Below are 26,373 nucleotides of genomic sequence, written 5' to 3'. Positions count from 1 at the left end.
CTGATGAAATTGATGACGACGAAGAAGAAGTTGCAGATAATGAATATAAAAATGAAGATGATCAATAATTATAATGATTATATAACGATAATGATGATGATATGATAATGATGACGATGAAGGTGAATCAAAGATGATAAAGAATTAAGATAATTATCGGCCATCTTTGGCCGACTTTTTTATAGAAAAAAAGGCTATTGAAGACAATCATACAACTGACTAGTTTATATTTATCACCTCAAATTTACTGTTCTCCGAGGAGAATATTGGTATTTCAAAGAGCAATTAAAAAAATAAAATTAAATAGGGCCTGTTAAATGTTATGGTTTTGTAATCAATATTATGGATATTGACATTTGAAAGATTGCTTTATCTCCAAACCGCTGGCAGTGGGTATATGGGGCATGCATGTAGACACTAATTCTTCAAACTATATCTAGGCCTATTTCAATTTAAAAAAGAGGACCGATCAACTTTTTTTTAAACATGGTAAATATAAATATATAGGCAAAATTTTAAATGGCCGAACAGAATGGTTGTTATCTGCGAAATAAAACACAAACTTTGCACCTGATAGATTTTATTTGTGTTAATTTCATTTTTTTTAGTCAAGATTATAGATAGGGATCGCCGAAGGGGGGGGTAATACAAGTCACTTTCTCCCGGCCCCGGCCGGTTCGGACTCATCAAGATGGGCGTGTCTGGTATTGGAGTCTCTTTGGGCTCTACGGATCACACGCGAATTTCCATTGCATTCAGTGAAGACACAGAGAATTTCGAAATTGAATCATTCAATTTCAATTTTCAGCAGCCATGTTAAAGTATGCTCTGGGTCAATAAAGCTTTGAAATAGCTTCTCCAGAAAAAAAAGAAAAGATAAAGTTTTTGATGATGGTCGGAGATTGCGATTCCCAGATGCGGAACAATTTATAACAAAGAGTTGATCAGCTGCTGGCGCGCCCCCATGCTGATTGTATGTTGTGCAAGCGGATGCAAAGACTGAGCTCGACACTGTCTTTTTTGTAGGGGAGATTTGGATTTCAGAAACAGCGAAATGTAAGTTTTCTTCACATTCTTTCTGCTTCTGATATGATATGATTCAATATCCTGATGTTCATTGTGTGTTACTCTAGATTTAATTGATCGTGTTAAGTGATATTTTGGGAGTATTGAGTGCTCGAGTTGTTTAATTTTGCATACACCTGTCGCCCGCTTTCCGGACCTGTTGCATTACCGAGCAAGCACCATCCGTTGCGCCACTCCGCCTCCGCTGACAGACCGTTGGATTTTCGACAGACATCGAGAGCGGACGGGGGTACATGTATGTACATGCACGAGTTTCACTAAAATATTACAAACTACATGTACATCTATTATGTAAATGGCTCCTGGCCATTGTCCCTTAACTTTAATCGTAAATGTTTATATATAAGTACTAATATAATTATATATAACTAAGTGGCCTTATTATTGTGAAATTAGTCACCTCTCTTGTGCAGTAGAGGCGCACGGCCAATGTCGGAGACTGTCTCCCATGAGAGAGATTATCTCCAATATCAGAGACTTTCATAAAGAATTTGGGTATCCAATTTCAGAGACAGTCTCCAGTTTGGGAGACCAATTTTCTTTGTTTACATTTGCTTAAAAAGGATTACCTTGGCGGCAGATAAAAATGTGATAAGCAGATTCCTCATGAAATATTACCCCTTTTCACCGTCTACTTTAAAAATTCACTTTTGTTTTTATAAGGATTTTTGTTGTCATCCACACACAAAACAAATGGGCTTCTGACCTTAGTGGGACAAAAGTTTGGGTGGAAAAAATCATGCTTTTGTTGGTGTTGTTTCTTTTGTTCTTTTGCAAAGCAAGTCTCCAATATGGGAGATTGTCTCCCTTATTGGAGAGAGTCTCCCATATTGGCCGTGCGCCTCTACTGTTGTGTGTGTGTCAGTGATACCAATTTTTGTAAAATGTAAAACCGTCCTTGGGCTCAAGCAATTAAGCAGGGCTCGACATTAATAATAGTGGCCCGATGGCACAGGGCAACCAAAAATGAGAGTCAGGCCACACAAATTCTGTAAAGGCCAACAATTGGTGGCTCGGTTGGGCTCCTAAAGTTTTGATAAATTCTGTTTTATATTGTTTTACTAGGGCCACTAAATTTGCTTTACACTAAACTCCAGGCCTTAGTCCAAGTCCAAAAATATGAAATCGATGATTTTGGTGGACCGATTGGCAATTAGGCCACCAAGAAAAAGAGTAAGTGTGGAGCCTTGAATGAAGTCTAACGTTATTATTCACTTGGGAGAAAAGTGGAGGAAGTATTGAGAAAGAAGAAAACAGAAAAAAAAGAAAACGCATACAAGTTGGACTGCTCTTGATTACTTTTAATCACATTATAGCCAAATAATGTTTATTTTGCAATTACATCTTTATGTGGTCATGACTAACCAAACATGTATAGCCTTCAGATGATTGCCTTACGGTTTGCTTATATTTAAATGATGAAAAGTATGCATGTTGATATATAGATTTTTTTTCCCCAAACTCACCCAAAGTCACATTCCATCCTACAAGGGCTTGTCTCCCAAAGTAGGTAGGATTTAAAGGCGTCTTGTCTCCGGGAAAGATCGAGACTTCACTGACGTTGATGTTCACATCAACGGGACAGACGTATCCCCATACTCCGGTACGGGTGTAGGATTGGAGCTGTGATTTTCCTAATTTCTTTCTCTGTCATCTCCATCCTGCTTGCATACTAGTAGGCCTATATAACATATTTTTAGCAATAGCCCTGGTTTTAATTTGTGAGACACACCTACTCGACTTTAAATCCTAGTAGATATCCTAATAAAAAAAGAAGAAATGATAGAAAAAAACATAGAAAAGAAAAAATAAAGGAAAAAGAAATAGATATTTGAATTTTACTTTTTTTACAATTTTAAGAAAACAAACGTTAATAACATAGTATATGTATATTATGGCGAAAATAGTCAAATTGACTGGTTGCCAAATAAAAATAAGAACCCTAACCCCCCCCCTTGGTCACGTCTTTCGGATGGTGACGTTAAAGGTTGGTCCCAGACGTAAATAATCATATCTGATTGAAACACATCTGACACACACATCAATCGTATTGGCTCCTCATTTGCATGAGAGGGAATCGAATGTGCAATGTAGGCAGAGGGCACTTATTCAATGAACAAATAAGTTATGATATGCTTTAAAACTTAAATATGTTCAAAGGTTATTTTATTTCATACCTGATTTTTATAGTTTTCAGTGCTTTTTCTAGATCCTTATCTGATTTTTTATTTTGGAGTGAAGTTGGTCTTTGAAGAAGACAATCATCATGGCATTTAAGTAACAACCAATTAGATTAAAAATGTACTACATGTATTCATGATGTGAAAAGATCCTTGCAGTTTTGTAAGTTTTATTTTTTTGAACTCGCAGTTGGTATACCACATTGCTTAATCCAAAACTATAAATGTACATAACTAATATGCCAAAACAATCTCCCTGACAATTATAATTCAGCCTGTAAATACTTTAGTTTCCTATTCTAGATTGTGATTGGTCAACTGTCATCATATATGTCAATTCCAGCCAAATGTTGCATTTTTCCATTTTCAAAAATTTCTTTTCTGAGCAATTTTGTTTATACTGTTTATAAGTATACAGTTTAAGGTTTACAAAAACACACTTATATTTACTATACCCTCATTCATTCATAAAATATGCAATGTGCACTCTTTTGCATTTTGGTACTAAGATTTCATAGAAAGTGTACACTTTCACCCATCCCTGGCTCCTGGCAAGCAAAGGGTGCTGATGAAAAATTCCACTGTCCATGTGACCTCCAAGCAATAATTTACCATTAGCTGTATTGTTTTACACGCTGCAGTGAAACTGTGAGGAACAAAATACATTTCGAGGTGTGTATGTTTGATGTCCCATAAGTCACAGTTTTGAGCATTAAGTTTCCCTCATATGCTGCCATAGACTCCTGGAGACAAGTATTGGACTTTTTTATCTACCACAGTACATGCTTGCATCAACAAATCAAGCTGCATCTGTATTGGACTTGAAATAGCTATACTGGGGGGACATACATTTAAGTCCCATAAGTCACATGTCCCATAAGTCACACATACAGTTCGTAAACCATGCCACCTTATAGCTGTCCATGACAGCAAAGAGAGAGACAAGAATGCTTAAAAGCTGGAGAACAGTATGCTGAATGTCAGAAAAAACAGTCAGAATATCATAGGCAGTGCATTGAACAAAAAAAAAGTTCGCATTGTGTGCCCAGTCCAGAAAGGAGAAAACTGAATATGATCGCTAAAATGCAAAGCTGAGTGCAGGTAAATTGGGTTTGTTTCACCCTAGCTTTTATTCATTTTTTAGGTCCAGATCACTCTCTTGGTTTTCTTGTCCCCTTGGAGTATGCATCCACTGTTTTACATATGATGTGAACTTGGTATATACATGTAGTTCCAAGGAAACTATTAAAACCTATGTCAATGTCCCATCAGTCACAAATTTTGTAGTTGAGTGACTCTCTGGATCCTGTCAAAATAAGAGCACCAGTCCTCAGATGCATTTAAGGCTACCATGAGCAGAGCTATTATAGCCCCTGTAAATGCCAAAAAATTGTTCAGAAGCTTGCAATCAAGTTTTCTCAGAATCATTCCTGCCGCCTGCCAATAGAAAGGAACATGCGCATTTAACGAGGACCGAAGTGTGATGTCACAGTGTCACGAACATCGAATCAGCCGGTTCTAAACTCAGTCGCAGCTGCATGATCGTCTTTTTTTATACACATTTGTATTTGCAAAACTGGTGATGTGTGATGTCCCTGGTTGTTACCATCATTCTGAGAGTCGTAAAAGGGCACTGGTTCATAAAGCTATTCGTAACTTAAGAGCGACTTTAAGAACGACCGATGATCCTTGTGGTAAATGTCATCATAAATTGGCAATGTTTTAGCATATATAAGAAAGGATCACTAGTCATTCTTAAAGATGCTCCTAACTTACAACAACTTTATGAAACAGCCCCAGGTTATTTTGTTTAGAACCAGACCGCCATTACACCATAACTGACTTCATCACTTTGGTACTCTATAAAAGATGATGTCCTTACAGACATTCAGAATTTCTATGAAAGAGATGACATATCAACCCAAGCAGCTGGCAAAAAAAGAAATTGTGATAGGGTGCACCCCATGATATATTTTTTAACCAACATTTTTTGTATTGCCTGAAGTGTAAAGTTAATAAATCTTGATGTTCCTTTTGTCAAATTGTGTCCCATGGAGTTCAAAATTGGCAATTTTTTGCGGCCATCTTGGATTTTTCATGAAAATCAATTATTTTCATATTTTTTGCACAGACAATGGTAAAATCTTCCATGTAAATGAATACACTTTTTTACTATACAAGTACATGTACATGCAGTTTAGATAGTAGAATCAATTGCAACCGTTTTCTAGACAGTCCAGTTAATAATTTTTTATAAAAGAATTTATGCCAAAATTTTAATATTTTTTGTCAAAAATTTGCCTGTGCACTGATATCCATCTGTTTTATCATAACCATCAACAACTAATGAAAAATATCAGCATTTGACACAAAAGAGAATATATTAACAAGAATATTGACTTACTTCATGGCAGCATTAATGTCTTAATTTTCTTATATGTATACACTGTAAAGGTCATTTTCTTACCATACTGTACGAGACAGAGAAAAGCAACATTGATTTGCCCCATCTGTAACAAATATGTCCTATCATTATGTCCCATCAGTCACAATGGAAAGTGTGTACATTCCTTCTAATTGTTAATTTTTCATCTGTTTGCTAAATATTTATGATTGTAATTGTTTATTGATTATTTTGTACTTATTTGATTACAGTTCTTAAACCTTGATGACAAGTCAGGAAGCTTTTTTTTGGTTAATGTTCCCTTTATATAAATGAAGTGCATGAAAAAATGTTTCTGCCCTTTGTTGAATTTATTTCTGACACAATGGCATGAATTATTACAGGGGTCATCTTATTAGGGAATATTTATTCATGCTGAAATTAAGTTTGACTTAAAAAGTCATCGAGAGGAAATGTAAATTCCATGAAATGAGATAGGGTCCCATCAGTCACATTCACTTGTCCCATAAGTCACACACGATTGCACACAACTACTGAAACAAATGAAATGAATCAAGTCCAATTCAAGTACTGTTAGTGAGCACTATCACTGGTTAATCTCCAAGCCCAAATCTAAAAACATTGTCATAAAACTGAGATAGATATGGCACTTTGAACAAAAGAGCTCAATTTGTGTGGTCCATCGATGTCCCATAAGTCACAATGACATTTCTGAAGATATAGCACCCTATGCAACCAAGCTGAAAGCATGAATTTTTGTATATAGTAAGTTTCAGTATTCTTCTTACAGTTTAATAAAGTAAATCCATGTTTGTGCAGCTACTATTTCAGATATGCACCTCAGTTATGTGGAAAAAAGTATCAAATGTCCCATAAGTCACAATGGAATTGACCGTTTCTATTATTTCCTATTCTAGATTGTGATTGGTCAACTGTCATCCTATATGTTTATATTATTTCCTATTCTAGATTGTGATTGGTCAACTGTCATCATATATGTTTATATTATTTCCTATTCTAGATTGTGATTGGTCAACTGTCATCATATATGTTTCTATTATTTCCTATTCTAGATTGTGATTGGTCAACTGTCATCCTATATGTTTATATTATTTCCTATTCTAGATTGTGATTGGTCAACTGTCATCATATATGTTTATATTATTTCCTATTCTAGATTGTGATTGGTCAACTTACATCATATATGTTTATATTATTTCCTATTCTAGATTGTGATTGGTCAACTGTCATCATATATGTTTATATTATTTCCTATTCTAGATTGTGATTGGTCAACTGTCATCCTATATGTTTATATTATTTCCTATTCTAGATTGTGATTGGTCAACTGTCATCCTATATGTTTATATTATTTCCTATTCTAGATTGTGATTGGTCAACTGTCATCCTATATGTTTATATTATTTCCTATTCTAGATTGTGATTGGTCAACTGTCATCCTATATGTTTATATTATTTCCTATTCTAGATTGTGATTGGTCAACTGTCATCATGTGTTGTTGTGCCATTGCCTGTGTCAAGTGCTTCCTGTACTTCCTAGATATCCTGTTTTTGGTAAGTAAAAAAACAACATTTCCAGACAAATTAAGGACTTTATTGTTCGCATTTTATTTAAAAAAATGTCTTTATTTGTATTACTTTGTATTCATCCTATTTGTTTTTATTTATTTGATATTGTTATTTTTCTTGTTTGAATTTTTTAAATAATATATCATTGTTATTGTTAATATTATTATAATATTTTTTGTGGGGGTATACTATTAAACGTGTTGTGAGATACTAAGAGTAAGAGGCACATGTATACAAACAGTGGCGGATCCAGGATTTTCCAAAAGGGGAAGGGGTACACTTTCCTAAAGAAATATTTGTCAAGCAAAAAACAAAAGAAAAAACAGGTTTTCACCAAAAAATTCGGGATAAGTCGTGTACGAAAAAGTGTGACAAGCGAAAAAAAACACACACAAAAAAAAAGGTCTTCTCTTTCAAGGGGGGGGGGGGCATTTTTACATTACAAAGTTTAATTGTGCCTCTCAAAGGGGGGGGGCATGGGCTGGCTTCCCCCCCCCCCCCCCCCCGATCCACCAGTACACCTGGACCATCTTGCCTTGGAATCAAGGCGTGGCAAGTTTAACCTATCTGACACTAATACCATGGAGCCAACAGAGAGATAGCTCTATGCTAATACCAACCAATTGGAGCTACCTACCAGGAAAAAATATATATTTTCAGGAGTTACTTTTCACAACTCTCTTTGTAAATCTGGGGCCGATTGCACGAAAGGGTCTTTCCAAGGACCGTCTTTGGTGTCGCCCATCTTTTATGATACGCTATAAGCGGGGTGTTTCTGAAATTTATGATAAAGAATAAGATTCGTTAGCTTGCTTTTAAATCAAATTTTATACAATTTCATGATATATTACATAATTTTATAAACAAATATTTTGTTTATTTTAACGGACGAATGAAATATGTTTGCAGATGATTTATTTAAAATGCGTTTCACATGGCGCATCATAAAAGATGGGCGACACGAAAGACGGTCCTTGCAAAGACCCTTTCGTGCAATCGGCCCCTGCAATATTGGACAAGCTTTAACATTACAATGATTGGGGATTTTCCGGGGGTTCTTTCTGAGTTTCAAGGACCCTTGAGCATACGGGGGCTACGCTGTAAATTGCCCCAAGCCCCCGTGCATTCTTTTTCCCTGAGCACTGCTTTTTAATTCTTAAAAAGAGGTGTTTTTCATAGTGTCTTGCACAAGTTGAATGCACCGCTTCAAGTTTGAGAACATATCGTTATGTGAAAACAGTGAAATTAGGACTCATAATTCCCTTTGAATTTACCTTAACCCTATCTAGGCCGGGGGGGGGGCCTCGGAGGCCCCCCCTCAACAAATAGTGCGATATTTTCGCAGCGCGAATTTTTTTTGACCGCGCCGCTTGCTGACTTTTTACTTGCAAGTCTTGCGCAACTTTTGAGACCAATTTTGCGTCACCTGGGTACGTGGTTCCGAAATTACGCAACATTATGTAAGTGCATGTCAGTCCAAAAATTGCTCAAAAACATGATTTCGTGTACAAAGTCAATGCAAATTGTGTTTTCAACCAAAATTCATAAATGATTATTTTTAGTTTTGCTGGTCTAAATGTAATTATTTTATGCTTTTTATGATCACAGAAGAGTCCCCAACAAATTTCATTGAAAAAACAATGAAAAACAAAAGGTCAAAAAACAAAGAAATACATAAGAAATTGCAAAAAACAATATAATACATAAGAAAATGATTTGATATCGCAATTTTTTTCATGTACACTTGCTAAGAACAGCACAAAGTTTCTATACCAAGATTGAGTACATTTGGTGCTTTATTTAGGGAGTTAGAGGAAAAAGTATGATTTCGCATACTACATTGTAATTACGCATAAATTAGCATAATCACGTAATAGCAATTCGCATGAAATAGATTTTTATACGATCTTGTAGATTATGTCCCAGGCAACCCGCGTGCCAATTTTCGAAGCGATCGCGCGATCGATGGCCGAGATCTTAGGGGGGGGGGGCCTGGGAGGCCCCCCTCCCCGGCCATATGAACTCCCAAAATACCGCGGCCTAGATAGGGTTAAAACTTGAAATAACCCCCTCCCCCCAATATGTTATCATGACTGAAATCTTATATTAATTTTTTTATGGCCAAGCATTTGTCCGTAGTCTCGTTCTTTGTGATTCACAGAAGAATAGAGATAGGGCATACTTTCTCATCATTTTGATGACCCAAAAATCTTGCATTGTTAGCCAGGCTGTAAACTGTCAATTAATATTTTCCAAAATACGTTTTCAGTTTCAAACCGAAACTTTGTGTTTTTGAAAAGGAGAAGTTCACCCTGACTGAAAATTGGTTTTAAAAGCAGAAAAACAAACAAAAAATATTGGTGTTAAAGATTTAATAGCAAAAATCAATCAAAATATCCCCAGATGAAGATTATATAAAAAAACAGATTTATAGAGTTTTTGTCTCACCTGCATAGCAGAGTGAGACTATAGGCGCCGCTTTTCCGACGGCGGCGGCGTCAACATCAAATCTTAACCTGAGGTTAAGTTTTTGAAATGACATCATAACTTAGAAAGTATATGGACCTAGTTCATGAAACTTGGCCATAAGGTTAATCAAGTATTACTGAACATCCTATTAGAGTTTCATGTCACATGACCAAGGTCAAAGGTCATTTAGGGTCAATGAACTTAGACCATGTTGGAGGAATCAACATCAAAATCTTAACCTGAGGTTAAGTTTTTGAAATGACGTCATAACTTAGAAAGTATATGGACCTAGTTCATGAAACTTGGACATAAGGTTAATCAAGTATCACTGAACATTCTGCATGAGTTTTATGTCACATGACCAAGGTCAAAGGTCATTTAGGGTCAATGAACTTTGGCCGAATTGGGGGTATCTGTTGAATTCCCATCATAACTTTGAAAGTTTATGGATCTGATTCATGAAACTTGGACATAATAGTAATCAAGCATCACTGAACATTTTGTGCAAGTTTCAGGTCTCATGATTAAGGTCAAAGGTCATTTAGGGTCAATGAACTTTGGCCGAATTGGGGGTATCTGTTGAATTACCATCATAACTTTGAAAGTTTATGGATCTGATTCATGAAACTTGGACATAAGAGTAATCAAGTATCACTGAACATCCTGTGCGAGTTTCAGGTCACATGATCAAGGTCAAAGGTCATGTAAGGTCAATGAACTTTGGCCATGTTGGGGTTTTTTGTTGAATAACCATCATATCTCTGTAAGTTTATTGGTCTAGTTCATAAAAAGTGGACATAATAGTAACCATGTATCACTGAACATCTTGTGCGAGTTAGAGTAGTTTTCAAAGTCAGCACTGCTGCTATATTGAACTGCGTGATGCAGGTGAGACGGCCAGAGGCATTCCACTTGTTAAGTTTTTGATCTTGTGATGCAAGAAGCTCCCTCATGGTCGCACTTCATAAGTTGGGTATGCAAAAAGGGTGGCGGAAGAACAATTTTCCACACTACATCGATCTCATTTTGAAGTAAGAACTATAGGCTAAATATTTTACTATGAATTAGATCAATACAATATCAGGAACAAAAACTATAGCACATTAAGTGTGAAGGAAAAGGGGTGGCGGAGCCGGTGGATGGGGTGAATGATATAATGTTAATTAAACTCAATTAATTAAACTTAAATGTAATGCGGAGCTGCCAAGTAGTACTGATCTTCCGTATTCAGTACTGAAAATAGAGAAGAATACTGATGGTTTCATGCAAAATAGGGATTTTTGAAGTTTCAGTTTATGTGTTGTCCTATGGTATTCCTGTGAAAATACTGATTTCCTCAACAAAATACTGATTTTCAGCCTTGAAAATACTGAAATGTTCTTGTTCAGGTTGGCAGCTCTGGTAATGTGTAACAGGGTTGGCGGATTTAAATCACGTTGATTTAAATCGTGATTTAAATCGCGATTTAAATCCCGATTTAAATCACCATGATTTTTTTAAAAAAATCATTGATTTAAATCACTTCCATAAGTTCCATTGAAAAATGTACAAATCATGGACAAAGTATTTGTTCAATGCAGTTTTAATTCTTCAAGTCAACTGAAAAACTTTGAATTAACTTTATATCAACAAAAGATCAACAAAGTCTTCATATCTACATAAAACAAATTAAAATCAAATCAATAAAATCAGGTAATTCCTTAAAAACTACAGATGTATGTTGTCAATAGGTACTCATTTTTTGTAAATTATGTCGAGTTTTTCTTCTGAAATTTTACATTCTTTGTCAGTTATTAATCAATTTCTTTCTTAACATAAAGTTTTCACATAATCCAAAGACTTTTCAGAGAGCAGTTTGTAAAAAAAATATAATATATCAAAGTCAATGAGAAAAGGTTTGTTGGCAGTTTTCCAGTTTTGATCCTTCGCCTACACATAACTACTTCTGTCATGTAAAATAAAAAAATGATACCTGCATGACATGTAATCAACATATTTAACATGCCTCTTATTTCGTATTTTTACATTAATCATACATTTGATGTTTTAAATAACATAATTATAAAAATCACATTAACATAATGCAGTACAGTCATAATTTGACTGTTGAGAAAAGCTTTCTCTTATAAACCTTTTAAGTCACTGCAGCCCATTTTATGTTCAGTGCTACAAATAATGGAAGTTTTGTATCTGCATGTAATAATGGAAAGAGCTCTATAACAACAATTTGCAAAACTCAGAATAAACATTTAACACTGCATTTAAATGTTAAGATGCAGGTTCTTCAGTTACAATCATTGGCAGTTGTAAGCTGTGTCTCATTTAAAATAAAATACTTATTTTTGTAATACATATGTTCTAATTTAAGCAGTTTTGCAGTTTTTATCCTTTAAGTTAAAAGTAAGTAGATTTTTTTTCATACTTCATGGATCAAACAGATTTTTTTGTAGAGAATATGGGAATAAAAATTGTAGATTAATGTAAAAAATCACAGTAACATAATGTAGTATAGTCACCCTTTGACTAAGCTGTCTCTTATATTGTTCTCCAAAACTGAGAGTTTTGCATATAGATCTATATCTGTGGCAAGAGAAGAGCTTTTTATCAAACTAAAGCGATCCTAAACACATACAGTTGTAGTCTCTCTTTGACTATTGTAAAGCTGTGACTAATTGAAAAAAAAATCATTGATTTGAATTATTTCTCTTACAATATACATGAATACTAGTAATTGGCAAAGGGTTTGTTGGCAGTTTTGATAAGAATAAGAAAACGAGTTGTAAAGCTTCAGCAATGCCATATCATAAAGAGCATTATGTTAAACACAAAAGAAGGCAGTTTTCTTTTAAACATGACATTAATTCTTTGGCTTGAAAACGTTTTAGGAGAGTTAGAGTTTCTGAGTCTCTGATAGTCTTCCCCAAACAAACTAACAGTATTCTCATTTCATGTTCAGAGCTTTGAATAAGATCACCAGTTTTGCAGCATTAGCTGTTCCCAGACGGTTTCTCAGCTTGGACTGAACCAGACCATATGAGCTGAATACCCTGTAAAAGTAACGGGGGGGGGGGGGGGGATAATTACCCTTAGACCATATGAGCTGAATACCCTGTAAGAGTAAGGGGGGGGGGATAATTACCCTTTTTTTTGAAGGAACTTTTAATAAATAAAAATAAAAATTAAAAAATCTGATTTAAATAAAAAAAATCGCCAACCCTGATGTGTAATATGACTGTCAATCTCATATTTCTAGGCAGTTAAAAAGCAGGGAACAACTAAATGTCATAAAAAATTTACAATTTTGAAATTATGCAGGAATGAAATGCACAAGTATGTCAGCTCTGATCTACAATCTAATCAATTAGTAAACTGGAGAAAGTCGGTACAATAGTTGTCTACCCATGATGTAGTCATTTTGCCCTGCATATAAACAGTGGCAGGTATTAAGGGGTTAAAAATGTGAAATTAATTATTTTTAATTAATTGGTCTAAATGATATACATACCATAACAGATAATTATTAAATTTTTGTTACAGATTTAATCATTGATGTTACAAGATTAAAATGGGGAAATACTAGGGTAATCTAATGTTGCATTAACTTTTGACAAATTTTTTTTCTGCAGCAGGTCCAGTTTGAGAAAAAAAAATCTAACTTGTATGTCTAGATGTAATAATTAGTTGTTAATCAGTAATTTTAAGGAAAAATAAAGGTATTTGGGACTTTAAACTTTTTCATTATTTATAAAATGGTAATACATGTACCTATAACATATCAAAAAACATCTTACATGTATGACATGGGACCTCATGTGTTGTGTATTAAGTCCATAAAATGCCATTTTTTCAGAAAATTGAAAATTGTTTTACTTTATACATGTACAAGGGCATTCATACATGTACACTGAACGTGTAATATTAAATCAACCACATGATCCACTTGCTATATGCATAGCTACATGTATATGTAAAATATTTCAGTAATCCATCAAAGAATGGAAATTTATGGATTTTTTTTACAGGCCTTTAGACCAATAGCAACTCGTAATTTACAGTACTACAGCATCACAAATTCAAAATAATTTGAAAGAAATCTTCTCTTAAGTTCTTTAATGGATTTTTGTCCAACCTTCACCAATATTTCTCTCTAATTTTTGTTCTCTCATTGAAGTTCCTTTATCCAGAGTGAATTTTCCCTTTAACCCTAAAATTGGGAAGGGGGGGGGGGTGGATTGAATCAACCCCTCTTGAGATTTTGAATGCCCCGGTATGCAGTTTAAAATTACGCAAAATTAAAACTTGTGCATGTCAGACCCAAAATTGCTCCAAAACATGATTTTGTGTACAAAGTCAATGTAAATTGAGTTTTCTTGTACATATAAAGATATGATTACATGTATTTATACTATCATCAACTGAAATTAATTGATTTTAGCATATTTCTTTTTCAAGAAAACTCTATTTTGAATTCACCCCCCCCCCCCCTCCGAAAAAAAGAAAAAAAATACGAAATTGATAAAAGAATATGCATAAATTTATAAGAAATTCATTTTCAAACCAGGATTTTTTCATTCGTAATTGTTAGCAATTTGTATACAAATATTTGCACCAAAAATTAACATTCAAGGAGCTTTTTTTGTGAATTACAGCATAACCGGGGGTACGCTTATAAAATTAGCATTGGAAAAATTTACCATACAGCCTTGTAGATTACATCCCACACTATTATTATGTCAATTTTCATGGCATTTGCATGATTGGCAATCTCAAAGGGGGTTGATTTTACCACCCCCCACCCCCACCTTAGAAGCCCGGCCTGATTAGGATTAAACTGAATGAATTTAAAGCAAAGAATGACCCAGGTGAAGTTATTTATATTAATGGTGGATGTATTGCATGAAGGTTGGTTGGGTCTATGTAGAGAATGCAATACCAATGCTCTATACATGTAGAATTTTAATAGTAACCATTCATTCTGCTTCATTGGAAGCACTGAAAGAAATTCCAACCTCTGCCTAAGAAAACAAGTCGACCGTTTCCACTGTAAATAATAGCTGTAAAAAAAAATCCTTGAGTCTAACATTGAAGACTGCGTTTGTTGTGAAACTACTAGTTGAAAAAGCTAATTGCTTTTAGTGCAGGTGTTTCCATGGAGACTTGCCAGAATTGTGGTTCATGTTTGATAATTGTCAAGTGCGATAGTTTTCAAGGACATTTCTCAAAAGATCAATGTGGTTTGATAGTACAGTTTTAACAATTCCTTCAGTTCACCTTTTTTTTTATTTCAGCCCACATTAAAAGTTGCTGATTTTTACACAGACATTACCGGGGCCGTGGAAGCGGGGGAGGGGGGTGGGGCTGTGGATTCAGCCCCCCCCCCTTTTTCCAAGACTGTGTGAAAATTTGTTTGTTATTTTAAAACAGGGATTTGACGGTTCCCACCTCATTGCCAGCTTAATGATCTTTTTGATTATTTTCATTCATTATCTACCCCCCCCCAATATTAGAGTCAAAGTGGGAATATTTTTCTCTCTCTCTTTCTCCTAATGTGTAGGCCTCTGCATCTATATCAATTTTTTTTTTTTGGGGGGGAGGACAAGATTGTGGTCACTTCTGTGTACATTTCAGTATGAAATTGTTTCAAAAATTTTTTTAATGAATTTTTAGCTGGATAGGCAAAGAAATAGAGTCAATACAAGAGCAAAATATTTAGACGTAAAAGTATTGATGATCAGGAGCCTGTTTCATAAAGGACAACTTTGCCATAATTGCAATTACCATGGCAACAGGGCTCAGCAGCCAATCAAAATCTAAGTTGCCACATGGTAGTTGCCATAATGGCAAAGTTACAACAGTTCCCGGAGGGGCCACTTACATTGATTAGTGGATACCATGCGCGACCATAAAAACACGTAAAAAGGATGTCTTTTTCACGATAGGGCACGTTACGTACGTAACGTGATAAGGGTGTCAAAAACACAAATATAATGAAAAAAGGGTATCTATTTCGCTAGGAAAATTACGTGTTTAGGGTCGAATTTGCAGGGATGATGAAACAAAATTAAAATGTTTTATAAAGGATGTCCTTTTTGCCCCAACACTTCGTGTTTAGAGTCCGATTTGCGCTAGGTGTGGAAGGTGGGATTGTAGTTCGTACTAAACCAAACTACTGTAAAGCTGACGACAGAATGACCCGTAATAATAAAACATTCCTGTACTTGTTTAGGGGTTCATTTCAGGGACTATTTGCCAAGAGTATTGTTTTGTTTCCAAAACTTGTTAAGGGGTGCATTTTCAGAATATGGAAATTACATGTTTAGGGTGCTTTTTGAGACCCCATGGTCGCGCATGGTATCCACTCGTGAATGGAAGTGGCCCCCCCCCCGGGCAACAGTTGCAACTCTTTATGAAACGGGCCCCAGGTTATTCTTAAAATGCACATGAGATCAAAGGTTGTACAGTGTCAAGTGCTATCAAATTTGTTCATCCTCACTTCTTTTTTTTCCAATTTACATTTTAATTGATATTTCAATCAAATTCATAGTGTCAAAGTTGGTGTTGATAGGGAGTCCATTTTCAATGATTGCCCATGGTTTCCTTCCCATTTATTCAACGAGTAGATTAGATTAGATTTATTTATTTTGTTCAACAAAATGATATATACAATTTGAAGTACATGTTCAAAATAATAGTTCAATGACATTTCTTAACATATATTAAATATAAATTGAACGTAGGGACTTGTTAAGGAAAGCATAAAAGGCAAGTCCCTTAACTTAAAATTTTCAATACTAATTAACATAACCTACATGTATACTACAAGAGACGGACAGAAAACAAGCTAAAATAAGTAAATACCAAAATAAAGCGAATAATGAACGACAAAATATAAAAAGTTATTCAGATAATAATTACATGTACAATGATAATTGTAATGATAGATTTAAAAGAGTATTTAGAAAATATTCCTGAACCCACTTCATACTGTAGGGCTATTGCGACCTGATTCAACTCAGCCTATAGTTAAGTGTTGAAACAGAAACCACAACGCTCAGTGAAAATATGCTGTTCTCAAAAGAAATTCAAAATAAATTATAAAATGAGTAAAGGGGGTGTGAGAATTGTGGCTGGCTTTTGAATCGTAATTGTGTCAACATTGAAAAAACATTGAAGAAAAGATGTGTCAAGTTTTCTTTCATTGTCCTTTGTCACTTTTCGCAGTCAAGGTTGATATCATACCGGAATCCATCAATGATGTTTCAGTTTAAACCTTTTTATTTTCCCAAATTCTGGTAATAGTATGCACTTGTGCATTTATGCTCAAAATTTACTGTACCATAAAGGAAATTTTTCATGTTTAGTGTTGAATGTAGACAGCAAAACTAATGCAGTGTTCGGCGAGACTAGACTTCACAATTAAATTTGCAGAACTTGAGTTTGATTTTCCCAAATTCCAACATGTGTAGTTATGCTTCAAATTTACCTGTACCAAAAAATGCACTCTTTCATGCTGAGTGTTGAATGTAGACAGCAACACTAATGCATGGCAAGCCCAGAGAAACGAATTGAAAGTGATATCCATCCATCCACCCCCATCCACCCATCCATTCACCCATCCATCTATCCATTCACCCATCCATCCATCCATCCACCCCTCCATCCATTCACCCCCTATCCACTCACCCATCCATTCATCCACCCCTCCATCCCTCCATCCTTCCATCCATCCATCCACCCACCCATCCATCCATTCACCCCTCCATCCATCCACCCCTCCTTCCATCCACCCCTCCTTCCATTCACCCCCTATCCACTCACCCATCCATCCATCCATTCATCCACCCCTCCATCCATCCATCCTTCCATCCATCCGCCCCATCCACCCACCCCTCCATCCATTCACCCATCCATTCACCCATCCATCCACTCATCCATCCACCCATCCACCCATCCATCCACCCCCCATCCATCCATCCTATTAAAGTGATGCTATAGAAAATGTTGATAAACAGTGTCATAACATGTTCATGAGCTGCAAATCTTTATCCATTATATCAATACCGAAAAAGCTTACCACCCACCCACCCATCCATCCTCCCATCCTCCCATCCATCCATCCATCCACCCCTCCATCCATCCATCCACCCATCCATCCATCCATCCACCCATCCACCCCTCCATCCATCCATCCACCCATCCACCCATCCATCCATCCATCCACCCCTCCATCCATCCATCCACCCATCCACCCATCCATCCACCCACCCACCCCTCCATCCATCCATCCTCCCATCCTCCCATCCATCCATCCATCCATCCACCCCTCCATCCATCCATCCATCCATCCACCCATCCATCCACCCATCCACCCATCCTATTAAAGTGATGCTATAGAAAATATGAAAATGTAGATAAACAGTGCCTGGGGAAACAGTGTAACATGTTCATGAGCTGCAAATCTTTATCCATTATTTTAAGCATTACTATAAGTTATCATTGTCATTTTCATTTGCATAAATGTAATTAATAAATGAAAAATGAAAATGATCTGTCTTTTTCTTTGTATTTACACAAAAACTATGATGTCTATGATATAAACTGAAATGTTGTTTGTTCTTCTGTAGCTTTCAGGTATCGGATTATTCATCACCGGCATACATGTGCTGGTTGGAGTGACGTCAGGGACGTACGCGTCCCTTCTACCGAGCATCTCGTACATGCATGCAGCGTACGTCCTCATAATTCTCGGTATATTCATCGTGGTGGTGGCTATCATCGGATGTATTGCAGCTGTGAGGGAGGGCGTCTGCTGTCTCCTTACGGTAAGCGCAAGTTTAGATTTTTTAGTCACTTGTAAAATCAAATCGGAAAATCTGTTTTGGTTCTTCCAATGTGAAATCTTGGTGACACTACATTTGCTCTCCAGGGGCTTTATTTCATCTATAGGTGGTTTCAGACCGCCTCGAAGTTCGCCAGTTCCAGGTATTCTCTGATCGGGAAATTTACCCCGATCAGAAAATACCAGGTATTTTGGTAATGTGAAAGCAAACTACGCGTAATTTCCCCGAAAGAAAATACCCGCTAAATAGTAGGTACTTGGCGAAATTATGAGAACTTTCGTGGGGATTTTTCCAAGGTCGCAGGTATTTTGGCGATGTGAAAGCAAATTACGGGAACTTTTAGCCCAGCGTGTCGTTGGGCGCGGCGGCGTGGGTGGCTGCTGGGCTAGTGATTTTGAATCTCGCGCCTTGCCAGCTTATCAGACCATACTGCGCATGCTCGTAACTTCGGGAACTTATCCCGAAGGATGTGTTTCGGGGCGGTGTGAATGCAGGAATAATTAACGGGTATTTTGTAGCCTTAAAAAGTTCTCGTAATTTAACGGGGATTCTTGTGATCGAGGCGGTTTGAAACCACCTACTGATGTAAAATTAAGATTACGGTTGCAAACAGGTTTTATAGTAGGTTTAGGATAGGGTGTAGTGTTAAATCAAGGGCTTAAGTTGGTAATTCCGTTGCTGTGTGGAATTTACAGCGGAGCAGTTGTCGCTGGAGCAAATGTCATGGAACCAAAATTTCATTTGCAAAACAAAATTCATGTTTTTGATTTTTATATTTTCTATGGCAAAATGGAATTTTCATTCCAGATCAAGGTTGAAATACAATTTACAGGAACCAAAATTTCATTTGCAAAACAAAATTCATGTTTTTGATTTTTGTATTTTCTATGGCAAAATGGAATTTTCATTCCAGATCAAGGTTGAAATAGAATTGCAGGTTTTCTGATATGAAAGTAACCATTTTTTGAAAATGGACTTTCATGACTTTCCCTATTCAATACATATGGTCAATTCCAGCGTAACGGACATGACGTTCAGACAAATTTTTGTAATTCAAAGAGTTATACAGTAGAATTAGCAGTCTTTTGATAATTGTTACTAAGCTTATCAGACACATTTAAGTATCTATTACATACACATAAAATTTCAAATCGTTTCGTTGAACAGTTGCGGAGAAATTGCACTCTCCGTGAGCGTAACGGACATGACACGAAATGGACGAAGCATTTTTACCTCCTATTGCTTATCAAAATTCCTGTGAATTCTTAGATTGCATGCACCTGACGTTGGTGTTAATTTAATCTTAAGATCATGCTCTATCCATAAAATGGTGTTTAACAACTGTTGTTAAGTGCATTCTGTATTCCTAGCTCAAAATGTAGCGTAACGGACATGACACACGAAGCGTAACGGACATGACAGTTTCGTCCACTTTTTGTAAGCGAATATAATTATTTTGTTACAAGATATGGTACAAGTCTAATTGTTTACATGTTAAGGCTAGAGGTTAGAGAGACATATCATAACTGGTAATCTGTAATATCTCCTATTATTTTGCAATTTGAGAGGGGGTCTTTTTGTACAATATTTATAAAACAAAAAAAATATTTAGAAAAATTAATTTTACACCGGTTAACAACAGTTAATGAGTATTTTCAAGTTACTACCATCCACCACACCTAATTAAAGGAGAAAAAGTTGGTAGAAAAGATTATTTTTTATTCATGCCTTAATAATTGATAGTATACTAGCGTAACGGACATGACACCCTTATGAAGTGAACTTCATCAGCACTTCTTAGTTTGAAAATGAAAGAAATATGAATAATGAAAGTAATTATGTAACAGCAAAGTACCTTTACTAACACTAAAGAAAAATAAGTAGATATTATTAGCAGGTATCATTAATTTAATAGCTATAGCCTAAGTGATAATTTTATATTGAATACAATGTTTATCATACCACTACTGCACACTGAGCAGACCAAATCTCATTTTTTGTGAGAAGAAAACAAAATATACCAGACCTGTATAAATCCAAGATGATATTATGGAATGTATTGTATGATAAAGAACATGTACTAGTGTTCATGTCAGTTTTAAGATTACAAAAAATGGTATTAAAAGGTATTTTAATAAAAAATTTAATAGCAGTACCTGGAAACCGGTTTTTCATTATCGATTATGTATGAGTTGAAAGGTAATCAGAATGTTTGTAAATAGCTTCTGAGATTTTTTTTTCATTCAAAATAACTATCATCCTGAGTATAATCATCCTTTCATCAAATCTTGGATGTTCTTAATCGTACGATCTTGCTTGCTGACAAATGTGAGTGTATCTAATTTTGTTGTATTGTCCGCGCTGCTTGTGTACAATTGAAGATACATCATTCAAATCTTGATTATGGCTGACCAAAATACTACTATGATGACATAATTTATTGATCGCGCCACATTCTTTCCACGGCCCCTTTGCTTTGTGATACTGCAAAGAAGTGCCACTGTAGATTCATGGATTCATAGAGCTACATCATTTAACACAGATATCCGAATACAAACTTGCTTTTAAATGTGAGCCCATGCCATCACTGAAGAAGTATGTAGAGGTTGGTGAAAGTCAGATACTTTGAAGTAATATCATCAATGATCATGAATTCACAAGTTGGAGTTTTATAATGCTCCAAACTGTCAGTGCAAAAACCTAAGATAATCAAATGTTTGTTCAAACACAAATGATGCAGATTGTGATCTGAGTATGTTGCCAGATATAGCTGCATCTTATCCTAATATTATGTGGCATACCGTTAATTCTCAGAAAAATCTACCAGAACAAGAGCTGAACTTTCATCATTCACCAACTTCTAAAAATAGCTTGAAAGACATGCAGATTCTAAGAAATATTACATTCAGCTATCCTCAAACAATTGAGGCTGACCTCAGTCTGTGACACTGAGCCTAATATTTTGTTTTTGTGAATGCTGCCTTTTGCCATATATAAGGCGTCATGTCCGTTACGCGAATTGTCATGTCCGTTACGCCATTTTTATGAAAATGAGAAGTGGTAAGGGAAAATGATTGCTACACATGGTAGGGGGTTTAATTCTAACATAGAATCTGAATCTGCAGTACCTTTAGACAAATTTCCTGTAAGCTGTGAAAACTTTAAGTGAAAAACGTAACGGACATGACACTGATAATGGTAAAGAAATCACACAAATCTGAAGACAGATTTCTCTAAAATTGATGAATGGCATAAAATTTAACGATTATTTTCTGTTGATTTAAACATTAATCAACTATTCAAAAGTTAAAAGAGACCTCTGGGACCTTGTTTGCTTTTAGTAAAGACAGGAAAGGTGAATTTTTTAAAAATAGCCACATTTTTTACATTTTGCAATTTACTATTCTATTTTTTTTATGATGGAAAAAACTACAAAATTTTATCAATATTTCTATTGGAAATTGAGACTTTATAGATTACTTTTTAAGAAAATTTGACTGCTGAAGTGAAATCTTAAACTTCATTTTTTCTCTAAAGTGATCATTTTCCATGGAATTGCCCATTTAGCTTAATATATCCTTCACTTTGTAACATTTTAAGGTATATACATGTAGCAACAGAACCCTTTTTTTTGGGGGGGGGGTACCAAAACTAGAAGTAGGCTTGAGTCGTTGATGTTCGTGCATGTAAGTTCATGAAAATACTGTTCATGTGTGTTTTATATTAAAAGAAAAGGTGATATTTCATTTCCAAACTGCAAAATCTGAGCCATCCTTCAGGGTATTAAGCATCAAAGACCATGAAATATTTTGACTCACTGTACAGTGCATTGACTCCTCTGTTTGTGCTATGAACAAGTCTACATTCATTTGTATAAGTTTGAAAGTATGCTTGGATGGTTCTACTGTTTGTAGAACTTTTCTGTCCTTGAAGTAATCTGTTGAATTAGTGACTTTTTCTCTCTTTTTTTTCTTGTCTCAGTACTTAGTATCCATATAGGCTATAGAGACATTACACAGACTACATGTACATGTAGCAAGGGAAGTTGCTCAGGGGGCCAGTGTTGTACGCTAATGTTCTGCCGAGCAAGAAAAGGGGGTTGGGGTGGCAAGCCTCCTCCTCCCCCCCTTCATAATTCATCAGTGGTCCATTTTTCAAGCAAAATCTGTATTAATGGAATCGTAGCAATGTCCCTTTTTTCAATAGTGTCCAATATGTGAATGATCCGCACCACTTCAGTAATACCAGAAAAATTAATTTGATAATGATGAAAGACATTGTGAATCGGGAGTGATAAAAAGGGGAATAATGATAATAATAGAACAGTTTTTATATAGTGCATTACACCTTACAAAGGTCTCAATGTGCGTTTAGTAATAACCTTAATAATCATAATGATAATAAAATGATAATGAAAATTGATGATGATGATGAAGATGAGAATAATTGATGATAATAATAATAATAATAATATTCCGCATTTATATAGCGCTTAATACATCGGAACGACGTCTCTAAGCGCTTTACAGACATATTATTACCCCAGTCATTGGATCCTTGCATGCCCGCATACAATGTATGCACCTTCTCCACTCCCTGGGGAGCATTCCAACAAGAGTTCCAAGACTCAATTGCTAGGCATACTACATATAGGCTTTCACATCCTACCGGGTACCCATTTAACACCTGGGTGGAGAGTGGCAAAGTGTGGATTAACGCCTTGCCAAAGGACGCTAGGCCATGGTGGGATTCGAACACACGACCCTCTGATTACAAGGCGAGAGTCAGAACCGCTACACCACGAGACCACGATAATGACGGTGATAATGACAACAATGATGATGAATAAAGAATGAGAACTGATCAAATTTTTATCCAAAGTGGGTCAATAATAGAAACATTCAAATTCAAATTCATTTATTTCATATCTCTTATAATAACAGGGTACAATGCATAGTGAGTTAATGCAATAGAGTAAAAACAACAATGACAGTTGTACAATTTAGACCCCAAAATAGCAAGAAAAACATATAGCAATGAATTGGATGTGAGGGAATAACAAAAAGCCATTGGCCTATCTAGGCTACTCCCTTTTTATATTCATTACTGATAGTAAAACAAAACAGTATCTTTCAATCAACTTTTGAGATTGAAAACAAATATCTCAAAATCAAACCAAATCAGTTGACTGGTAGGGCAAAACAACAGCAATTAAAAGCAAAAGTAAAAAAGTATGAAAAAAGGACAGAAACATAGAACATATTAAACAGACAAGCTTATTCAATGTCCCTAATAAAAGACTTGTCATTTTTATCTAATTTTTTTTTTCAGTTTTACTTCATGGTTGTGGTGGTGATCTGTTTGGAGGTGTCTGCTATCATCATCGCCTTTGCCGGGCTTCATATGCACGATGACATGACAAGCTATGTGACTGCGAGTATGAAACGAGGGCTATTTTACTATCAAGACGAGAATCATTCGGAGATGAAAGCTGCATGGGACAGTCTGCAACAAGAGGTAAGTTTACAAAGAAATTGCGATTGATACGATTGATCAAAGCTACAAGTATGTGGCTGGGAGCATGGAACAAGGGCTATTTTATTGTCAAGATCTGGGCCCCGTCTTTAAAGAGTTGTGATTGATCTGATCAATCGCAACTATGGAAAGCCTGCAAAGTCAACATATAAAATGCATGTTCGTTCAAAACAATTTCTAGATATGAATGTATATCCATAAATTCATTGATTTCTTGACAATTTGGTGTGTTCTTCTTTGTTAACAAAGGACATTTTGCAAATTTCCTGTAGAAAAAATATGACACTGATGGATTTCCATAGAGTTACGATTCATTGGATCAATCATAACTCTTTGTAAGACGGGGCCCAGAATCATTCTGAGATGAAAACTGCATGGGACAGTTTTCAACAAGAGGTATAAAGTTTACAAAGAATTGCGATTGATCCGATTAATCACAGTTACATGTATGTGGCTGGGAGCATAAAACAAGGGCTATTTTATTGTCAAGAAGAAAATTATGAAAACTGCATGGGCAAGTCTGCAACATGAGATAAGTTTTCATGTGATGAAATGTCCACTCTAGAATTTGTATGTACATGTACTAAAAAAACATGTTTCAAATGAATCCAGCTGTATAAAATTATCAAAAAGAAGATTTTCTGAGAATTCCCTTTCTTTGAAAGGTGCTGAGCGGGGTAGCTGCTAACAAATACACCGTGGAATTTTTAAAGGTTGCTAATACATGCAGGGTAGATACTGATTATTGAAAGTTATGTTCCTTTCATCGTTCCTGAACAGGTTGAATGCTGTGGTGTGAACGCACCTACCGACTGGGAGATTACCGGGGGATTCCCGCCGGGTGAGGTGCCCGAATCGTGCTGTAACGGTCCTGATGGCGCTTGTACTAGCTACTACATGGAGGTATGAAAGCAATCTCATAGCATCATCGATTACAGATAAAAATTGCTTGTGTTTTCATTTTGATAGGATTGATCTTAACCCTTTAAACCTGAGTTCATGAAGTCATACATGTATCAATAGGACTTATGGACCGATTCTCACCAAATTTTGGAAGTGGAGTTTCTCATCAAGCTCTACCAGAATATGTTATAAAAGAAGAGTTTTTTGTGACATCATCACTTTGGTACTCTATGGTATATGGACAGTCAGAATATTGAATGAAAAACAACATTTGACAAATGGAGGTTTTATGTAAATTGGGTGATTTCAAGTTCAGTGTTGACTTTTTGGTGTTGGTGTTAGGTCAATTTTTACACGATTATAACACCAAAAATAACATGAAGATGGTCCGGAAAAGTCACTCACTGGTTGTTGAGATGTCAATCATGTGATCTGGATCAGTTTGACCAAATCTTAATTGGTTTTGGAGCTAGGGGAAGCAAACCAAATATCAACACTAACACCAACACCAAGGCCAACACCGGACTTGAAATCACCCAATAGTTTTCATATTTTGATGTACTCTTCTACAGGGTTGCCAGGAGTACATACTGATGACGCTAGAGGATTGGTTGCTTTTGATTGGAGTGGTCTGTATCGTCTTTGTCATCATACAGGTTTGTGAAACTCTTTCTAGTTATAAACACTATGAACGACCAATAAAGGGTCTGGGGTCATTTTCACAATGGACTTACAGCAGTAACTTTGCCGTTATGGCAGTGCTCAGCTGCCAATCAAAATAATGGTTTCGATAATTCTTGCTAGCGGCAATTACCAAAAATGGATTTGCCATTCACTTTGTGTAATGAATAAAACATTCTACTTCTTGTTCACTGATGTGTGACCCAACAATTTTCAATAAGGATTCATACCCCAAATTATTGTATAAAACAAATAATGCACTTGCTAAGTTAGTGATTTTAGTGGAAATTTAGGCATCGCTCGTATGCTTAATGATGTGCAAAAACACTTTAATCTACCAACTCATACAGAAATACCCTCAGGTGTGCTGCATGCCAGTAGCACATGCTCAGCTGTGCATCATTTGTTGTATGATTCATCATAGTTCTTTCTATTTGTCCCTGTAGATCCTGCTGGTCTGGTTCATATTGATCCTGTTCTTCAAGCTTCACAGAGGAAGTAAATACTGCTGTGGGTGTGGCGTCTACTCTTCCGTCAAGGAACATGATTAGTCTTCTTCCAAAGAGCATATTAATTAGTCTTCCTTCATGAACCAGTGTGGCCCTTATTCCTTTATAATAGATTTTGACCATGGCTTACATACATACATGTATTATGCAGGAAGATTGTACAAACTCAATCAACA

The 26,373-nt window shown here is 35.8% G+C and overlaps 1 protein-coding gene across 1 annotated transcript; it reads left to right on the top strand.

Moving 5' to 3' along the window:
* The first annotated feature begins 992 nt into the window (after positions 1–992).
* LOC121421446 (tetraspanin-9-like) lies at positions 993–26,373 on the top strand. Its single transcript, XM_041616138.1, has 7 exons — positions 993–1,056; positions 7,160–7,245; positions 18,354–18,551; positions 23,901–24,086; positions 24,885–25,007; positions 25,580–25,663; positions 26,135–26,373. Exons 2-7 carry the CDS (start codon positions 7,183–7,185, stop codon positions 26,237–26,239), a joined length of 759 nt encoding a protein of 252 aa, XP_041472072.1. The 5' UTR covers positions 993–1,056; positions 7,160–7,182; the 3' UTR covers positions 26,240–26,373.

This window comes from Lytechinus variegatus, chromosome 9 (genome assembly GCF_018143015.1).
Source record: "Lytechinus variegatus isolate NC3 chromosome 9, Lvar_3.0, whole genome shotgun sequence".
In the NCBI taxonomy this organism is placed as follows: domain Eukaryota; kingdom Metazoa; phylum Echinodermata; class Echinoidea; order Temnopleuroida; family Toxopneustidae; genus Lytechinus; species Lytechinus variegatus.
The sequence above is the reverse complement of the archived record's forward strand: the minus strand, read 5'-3'. Positions and strand labels throughout refer to the sequence as shown.